The sequence below is a fragment of the Ammodytes marinus genome, assembly GCF_949987685.1.
Source record: "Ammodytes marinus genome assembly, chromosome: 11".
Lineage (NCBI taxonomy): Eukaryota > Metazoa > Chordata > Actinopteri > Uranoscopiformes > Ammodytidae > Ammodytes > Ammodytes marinus.
In genome coordinates this window covers 13730399-13739271 of record NC_137215.1, presented here as the reverse complement: position 1 = coordinate 13739271, position 8873 = coordinate 13730399, and the positions used below count along the sequence as shown (strand labels likewise).

The 8873-nt window shown below is 45.3% G+C and overlaps 1 protein-coding gene across 1 annotated transcript in view; it reads left to right on the top strand.

The window, feature by feature from the left end:
* Positions 1-8873, top strand: part of meis1b (Meis homeobox 1 b) — an 80554-nt gene that overhangs the window by 62111 nt on the left and 9570 nt on the right. The window contains exon 10 of the mRNA XM_080036725.1: positions 8414-8472. Coding sequence (XP_079892851.1) covers positions 8414-8472 — 59 coding nt within the window. The remainder of the gene's footprint in view (positions 1-8413; positions 8473-8873) is intronic.

The following is an 8873-nucleotide window of genomic DNA, read 5'->3' as shown; positions in this document are numbered from 1 at the left end:
TAGAGGCTAGAGAGAGATCGAGATGCTAGAACTTGTTCGCAGAAAGCCTTCTGAGGTGTGTGTGTGTGTGTGTGTGTGTGTGTGTGTGTGTGTGTGTGTGTGTGTGTGTGTGTGTGTGTGTGTGTGTGTGTGTGTGTGTGCGTGCATGTGTGTGTGTTTTGGAATTAGCAGGACCAGTTTCAGTCCATGCCCTAGAGCCTGTTTCATACACTGCAGCTCTGTCAAGTTGCTTCAGCCTGAAACTCCCTGACATTAAAGCAAATACCACACACACACACACACACACACACACACACACACACACACACACACACACACACACACACACACACACACACACACACACACACACACACACATGAACACACATGTTTCACTAGGTATGACCTCACCCCCTCAGATTTCAACACTTTTAGAGTTAAAATGTGAAAATGATTTCAAAAACAACATTTTCTTCCCTCGGTTGAAAGTATGTTGCTACCAATAGCCTTTTACAGGAATCCTTCGCCTGTACAGACACGACCCTGTTTTTACTGTATTGTGTCAACAGAAATGTGTGTAGACTTGTGTGTGTGCTTATACACGTATAGGTGTCCATGTGCAAAGACACACTGTGAACCGAACACCATCTCTCCTCCCCCCCTTTCTCCCTCTTTCTTCCTCTCACTCTCTGTTTCTCTTACATCACAGCGTGCCGCCTGAGGCCAAACCTGCATTTCTCTTCATTCGCCTCTCTCCCAGTCTTTTTTATTACCTCCTCTTTTCTCCCCGCTCCTCTCCCTTGCTTTTCATCCTTCTTTTGTAGCAGCGGAGGGGGTGGGGGGGGGTCCGAAACATGAAAGGCGGCAGAACGTGAATGCCAGGGTCTGTGCTGAAGCACACATGGTCGCTGTCGTCTTTTCGCCGACATCAGTCAGTTGTTGTTCTCACGCTGATGTTTTTCTCGTCTTGATCAAATGCTGTTGAGTGAATCAGCAAGGGGCAAGTGTTCTTTTTTTTGCCAAAATTACACATATTGCAAAAAATCTTGGACACTTTCTCCTCCAATAAACAGGCGAAATAACTGACTTTGATTTCATAGATTAAGGTAAATCATGGTCCTAAGGATTTGCAGACAAAGCATAAAATAATGAGGCTAACAGTTTCTGCTGTGTTGAGACTTTACAAATGATTTTAAGCAGATCAGCGCTAATAATAACAACCTAATAATTAAATGTCAGCTTGTCCCCTCTGTAAAACAATCTATTAAATCGTTATCCAATCAGTTTCCTTTCCAAATGCTACTCCTCTTTTTCATCACTTCTACTCCTTGGTGTTTGCTGACTGAGGATGTCGACTGCCTAAAACTGCCTTTACTAGTTTCTGGGCAGGCAGAGGGATCCCCCGTAGAGATGGCCGCTGTGAGCCAGCAGGGGGAAGTGACACGCGCAGAGACAGGATATGACACGCGCAGTTTGGGGGGTGGATTTAGGTCAATTGCTGTGTGTTTGTTTGCAGCAGTCCCTACTGCAAGCCCTGTCAGCAACACTAGCTCGGTCATCTGTGTGTGTGTGTGTGTGTGTGTGTGTGTGTGTGTGTGTGAGAGAGAGAGAGTGTGTGTTTGTGTAAACCTAGATTTTTTTCTTCATTATATCGCCAGGTTTTGTATTTACATGTGTATAAAGTGGGAAGAACTAGCACACACTTTATGTATTTACATGCAAATACTTGTACACCCCCCACTCCCCTTCAAAAAAGAAATAAATAAAACTCAAAAACATACACAAGTAGAGTAAGGCTTACAGAGCCTCTGATCACATACATATGGAGCAAGACACTCATACACACACAAATTGATCCACATACATTTTGACCTTAGCCCAAAGGATAATGGACACAGGCTCTGTCCAATGTAGTGTTTGTAGAGTGGGTAGAGCAGGACGGCCATGTTGTTTCAGGCCATGCTTGAAGCCATACCCCTCTCTCTGGCATTGATGGATGACTGGCTAACTATGTCCAAGACTGTGTGAAGGGAAGCAGGAACTGAGATAAAGAGAGGGACGGAGGTCACATGTGGCAGCTACACGCTCCCTTCTGATGTCTTATTCTTTTTCTCTGCCTTTATTTCTTAGTTTTTTCTTCTTCTTTGCCGCTTGTAATCTGAACTTCCCCTCTCACTCCCCCTGTTTATATTTTGCCTTTTGGCGAGTCCTATTTAGCAGTCAGTGAGTGTTGCAGAGCCAGCCCAGTCATAGCCAATACGTTAATGTATGTTTCTCGAATGGGCAACATTTCCTCTCTATAACTTTGACAGGCACCTGGTTGTCATGGACACAGGCATACACACTAAACATTACGTACACACTAAGCTTGTCTCCTGTTTGTGTGCGTGAGAGTGTGTGTGGTTACACACCCTGTCCCTTCACTCTGTAAAACCAGCTTAAGTGGTAGATTCATGGCTCTCTTAATGGACACTGGGCTCTTGGGTAGTGGAGCAACAGAGTGTGTCTGCGTGTGTGTGCGCTTACAAACTTGTATTTTATGTGTGTGCAGTAATGGGGATTAAATGACCCCATGGCTGCTCTCAGTCTAAAGCTCCTTTTAAATTTCACACTGTTTTCTTATGTTTCCCTCCATATGTGGCACTGGATCCAACTAATCCACCTCAAGTTATTAGGAGCTGGACCAGCAGACCAGCATGCACAGAATGTGTATGTGTGTCAGTGTGTGTGTGTCTGTACATAGCTATGCATGCATTTGGAGATGGCTCAGTAAACTACTTGCCTGCCAATAAAGACTTATATGATTTGCTGACTCAAAGCACAGGCCTCCTTTCTAATAACAGCCTAGCTGAAGCACTCAGACTGGATCAAGTGACTCCTACATGACCTCACTTCACCCTTACTTGTGTGTGTTTGTGTGGCATGTTTTTTAATCTTTCTGTGCATTTACATATGCTTATGTGTTTTTATGTCTGTTGGGCGATATGGGTGTTTCAATAAAAATAGACACAGACAAATATTTGAAAGTTAAATATTTGCATTGTCCATACATTGCACTCTGCCTTCCCTGTTGGCTAGGTAAGCTTCTCCCTAGACTCCTGACAGTCCTGTAATTATTAAAATAAAAATAAATATGAGGCAAATATTTAGGTTAACATTTTTAAAAGCACTTACATTGCTGCACAGCAGTCACACTGACGATGCTGCCTTCAGTGTCTCCATACCTTATTTATTAATTTTCTTAATCTACCTTGTGGGCGCTTGTGAGCGCAGGTATTCAACTTGTTTCAATCCATGCCCTGTTTCCCATCTCTTGCCCATTTGTGGATTTGTGTGTGTGGCAAATTTACACAAAAAAGTTTTACAAGCAGCTGCATTAGTTTATTTAAACTTATCTTAAGCATCTTATCCAAGCATCTGGCCTGAGAAAAACACTGAGAAGGAGAAAAAGGGATGTTGAAATGGGAAAAGAAAGGGAGGTGATTCATGAGTTAACTTGACAGCTGTCTGTCTTGACAATGAAGTTCTGCAGGGATTTAAGGGGTGACATAACTATTGGAATTGGGTGCATATTGTGTGTGTGTTAGCACCGACATGCTGTAATGCTTATCTTGTGATTTATGACTGGAAACTGTATTTTTGTCGGTGCACAAGCGCACACCAACTGCTTCTGTGTGGTTTTAGCTTTTTCCTACATTTTGTTATCTAGCTTTAATTTGTATATGGCTTTTATCATGACAGGATTGGTTAAAAAAGTTATTTTTAAACTTCCAAACTTATTCAGATAAAGTAACAGAACAGTGTTTAAGTTTGCATGGTGGTTGTGTGTGTGTTTGTGTGTGTGTGTGTGTGTGTGTGTGTGTGTGTGTGTGTGTGTGAGTGAGTGTGTGTTGTGTGTGTGCACACGTGTGTTCACCAGGGAGTAGGCAGAATATATGGGCAAGGCGTTAATTGTGGTTGAGCAGCAGACAATCGATGGTAGCCGCGCAGTGACAACCTGATGATAAGCAACATGATTCCACCCGTCAGAGCTCGCTTTCTTTAGTGCTTTTAAATAACATTGATTGGCAGCTGGGAGGAGTGTGCGGTTACACAGTTATTATAAGCCACTCTCAGATTTGAATATGCATGTAAACCTCTGTCGGCGTGTGCTGAAATCCACCTCCAGGTCCTGATGCGTTGTTTGTGTGTATAAATGTGTGGTGTGTGTGTGTGCAGGCCAGGGTGCTTGTGTGTGTGCGGACATTTTCTCAGATTACTAATGTACTATTTGTAGTAAGTGCAGAGGACATGTGTATGTGCACATTTGTGTGTTTCAGTGTGTCTCACATTACTAATATAATATCGGTGGTAGGCTCAGGAGGTATGTGTGACTGTTGGTGTGTGTGTGTGAGTATGTGTGCCACAGAAATTGAGAACTCCACATGAATTTAAATCAACGAGCTTGCAGAGTAACCTTTTGTATATCCAATCTGCATCTTTCCACTGCTCGTTATTAAATTATCCCCTAATTGGTCACGCAACAAAGGCAGCTGATGAAAAAGACAATTTCTTGCTTTTAATTGGGCATTTCACGTGTGCTTCGTGTACACCTGTGTGCGGCTGCCTCAGCTCTGTGTGTGTGTGTGTGTGTGTGTGTGTGTGTGTGTGTGTGTGTGTGTGTGTGTGTGTGTGTGTGTGCGTGTGTGTGTGTGTGTGTGTTTGTGTGTGTGTGTCTCTGGTGTAATGAGAATAGGACATTAGCAAGGGCTTGGCAGATGCCGTCGCAATCAGTTCCACTCTTTCCAGAGAAGGAGGGACAGGGGCGGGAGGTTTGATCCAGACATTAACAATCTCAGAGGAGAAATAGATTGGAGGGAGAACAACAAAGAATAAAATACCCCCCCAGTTTCCTTGTATGCCTTGGGTTGTAGCATAGCATATGGCCGACATGTTTTTTGATACTCTGTACCATGGGTGCATGCATATGTCAAGCACGTGTGCCCACGGTCGGAATCAAACTTATGCCCCTGTCAGTGTTTGCACTTTATTTCAAGTCATTTTCCTTTCCTCCTGCTTGTCTTTTTTGCCCAACTTTAGGCGTACCACCAATGGTGTGTCACGCCAAAATAGCCCAGCTATTGTTGGCGCTATGCAGAGCTGAATAGTGCAGCTCATTGTGTTGTGATGGGAGGCAGGGGAATGAACAGGCCATAAACACTGGCCCTATAGCACCCAGGGGTCATGCAAAGGTGAAGCCTCACTCCCCCTAATAGAGGAGCTCCGCTTTTCTCTCCTCTCCTCTCCCTCTCTCTCTCTCTCCTCCCTGTCCCTCTATCACTCTTTATCTCTCTTTCTCTTCTCCCTTTCTTATTTCCTCTCTCTTGATTCCCTTCTTTTTTTCTCTCCCCTGACCCTTACCTCTCCCTTTCTCACAGTCTTTCTCTCTGTCAGCTTATTAACGGTCACAGCAAGAGTGTCTGGTTTGCAGACCAGAGCCCCCTTTCCTCGCCCCTCCGCCCCCCACCCCTTGACTCTCTCTCTCTCTCTTTCTCTCTCTCTTTCACTCCTCCTTCCCTCCCATTCTCCCTCTCTCCATCGCTCCGTTCCCCTGGCTGCTATTATGAGAGGCATTTTATCCTTTGTTCCAGCCCCCATGGTGCATCTGGCCTCAGATATGGGGACGACGGGGACAGGAAACCGGCGAGAGTTTTTGCAAAGAGGGGGGTGGGGGGGGGGGGGGTTTGGTGGGCTAGAGGAGTGTGGGTTTGCTGCTGGGAGGTGTACCGCCAGTTTCCACCACACAGGGAAGGAATGATAAGGAGGGAGAGCAAGCAGGAGAAGGAAACAGATACAGAGAGAGGGACAGTCAGGGAGGTATGACAAGCAACAGTCACTGTAGTTACTCTGGCCGCAATAGCACTTGTAGGCCTATACCAGCCACAGCGTAGCATAGCATTGATAGTTGGATTTTGACTTCATTGATACATAGTCAATAGAGTAAATAAGCCATGGTGCCGTATGTATTGAAGGTCACATCAAGTTACCAGTCCCATCACATTCCTTCCTGAGCCACTTTTACCCAGGAACGAATGCTAGGCGTTCTAAGTAGCGCTGCACACCTATTGCTAAAACCACGTGCTTTGTTGCATCAGTGTATTTTCGAAGGAAGGTAAGGGAAGGAACCACATTTTGCAGGAAAGACAGTGGAAGGAATAGAAAGTGAGAGAGAGAGGAAAAAGAGAAGCAAGGGGGACTGCAATGGAAGACAGAAAGAGGAAGGAGGTGAAGAGAAGGAGGTCAACAGTTAGCCAGCGCTGGCCTCAAGTTGACCTCGTCCCTTCTATATAAAGGGCCTGGTAAGGAGAGGAGAGGAGGAGTGAGGAGAGCTACTAAAGGAATGCTCAGGCCTCCTCAACCCTCCTTTGCCCTCTCCCTCTCTCCTCCTCCCATATCTCCCCCAGCAAAACAGGGTAGGGATGAAGGGAGGAAGGGAGGGAGGGGGTGTTGGTGATAAAACTCCAGACGTTCCCTCATTTGATGGTGCTCTGCCATGTCAGTGCATTCTTGCATTCCTCCCTAGCTCTTTCTGTTTCTGTCTCCCCCCCACTAATTCCAGTTCAACATACTTTATTGTAACCAATCGAGATCAGGATTGCCCAAGCATAAAGCTCAGATATATCCACACCACTTTATTTTCATTACACATCACATAAAGCTCCTCTGGCAAGCGCTGTTAAAAATGTATTATTCTTTTTAAAACACATCTTGAATGTAAATCTGAGCAATTATATATCTAGAAAACATTGCAGGGGGAAATGATCAGGCTGCTACTCATTCCTCTCCCTTTCTCTGGCAATCTGTCTCTGCCACCCTCTATCTCATCATTCCCCTGCAGCTCTGTCTTTTTAGAAGGTGATAAAGGATAGATAGAGGGCAGAAAAAAGAGGAGGAGCCCCATAAAGCAGTTACAGAAGGAATATTAAAGAGATATAATGAGAGAGGGTTCCATTCACTAATTAGGGATCAAACCGATGCACACAACAGCCAGTGTCCCTTTGTCTCTGTCCCCCCCCCTCCTCCTCCTCCTCTCCTCTCCTCTCCTCTCCGTTCCTAGATCTCTTAAATGCTTCTTTTTTTCCAGCTTCAGAAGTTTTTGCGCGACTATTGTTGCCTTAAAGTTGGGCTAATGCCCCCCCTTTCAGAGCTGAAATAGAAGTGTCCGGTGGGGCAACAGCAGGAACACATAAATCAAGTCAGAAGCCCCAAGAGCCCTCTCTCCTTCGGGTCAGTACAGGTCAAAGGGTCATTTCACAAGGGGTTAGGCTGAGCAAGGCCAGAGCCCTGCCTGTGTGAGTGTGTGCGAGGGCGTGAATGTGTGTGAATGGATGAAGGGGAGGGAGAGAGATTAAGAGTGTGTGTGTGTGTGTGTGTGTGTGTGTGTGTGTGTGTGTGTGTGTGTGTGTATGTGTGTGTATGTGTGTGTGTGTGTGTGTGTAGTTAAAAACCAGTGATTAGTAGATTTGAATATGAGTAGCAGTTTGTGTGTGTGTGTGTGTCTCTGTGCACAATAAATGGTCTGTCCGTGTGCTTTTATTGGAGGTCACAGGGTAAAGGGGTTTGTCCAAGGCTAAATGTACCAAACCCTGCTCCTGTGAAAACACACACACACACACACACACACACACACACACACACACACACACACACACACACACACACACACACACACACACACACACACACACACACACAGACACACAGACACAAAAAAACTCCTGCTGTCACAGAGTAACACATGGTCACCTGTCTTAGCAGAGTATCACCAAAAACATTGCCTCTCACCGGTGGCAAAGTGACATGTTTCTGTCAGCAACACTTCCCACACTGCCGAGCCTCCAAGCCCACAGTGTGTTAAACAGTCAGCAATGTCAGCTCATCGTAAGGTGGAACATCTCCAACAAAGCGAGATGGGTCGACATGTTTCAAACAAGCAGAGAGAAAATCCTGGTTAAGCTTCGCCCCACAAAGACCCCAGTGTTCAGCCCAATGTGCCTGTGTGTATAAGCTGAGGCTGTGCAAGTTTCTACAAGTTGTGGACTTGTACATTTTGAGAGAGACAACTGCCTCGGTTGTGGAAGCTGTTAAGAAGTGACTTTTGCCGTTGCTCTATTGGGGCTTTACCAGCGGTTCATGGTTGCTTAGGGGAGCATAATTCCAACATGTCACTGTTATGGTTAAACTAAGGGGAAAAGAGGCTTGGTTGGCAATGTGTTTGTTTTCATTTTGTGTGCCAAGATTTTCATGGTCTTAGTCAGCAAATTTCTGCCCGATCTTGTTTTGAGATTGACACTGACTGTGTTTCTGTGTCCTTGTCCCTTCTTCCTCCTCCTCCCTCCCTCCTTCCTCCTTCCATCCACCCTCCTCTTCCTCCTTCTCTTCCTCTGCTCCAGGTTCATTAATGCCAGGAGGAGAATAGTCCAGCCCATGATCGACCAGTCAAACCGTGCAGGCAAGTCTCCTATAGTTACTGTATTCAAGTCACGCAGGCGAAAGCCGTCCACACTCCATGCACCCGGAGGCCCCTCAGCTGGTAAATACAGGATTGATATACCCCCATCTTGGAATGTCCAAAAACCTCCTGGGGCTTTTCCCCTTCGTGACTGACCACTAAAATTAAGAAACCAAAACATTACAACATTAACAGCAACCATTAAACTTTGTGCCATTTGAGGTGAGAAACAATTTATTAATTTATAAAAGATAATGATTTGGCTGAAAATGAGTGGATTTATATGTCTCAGCCCATAAACAAAACTAGCTGTGTTCTTCAGTAAACTTTGCTCTTAACCCTCTCCTCCCTCCTTTGCCAACAAGGCAAAGTGAAAATAAACACTCAACCCTTCTTCCCTA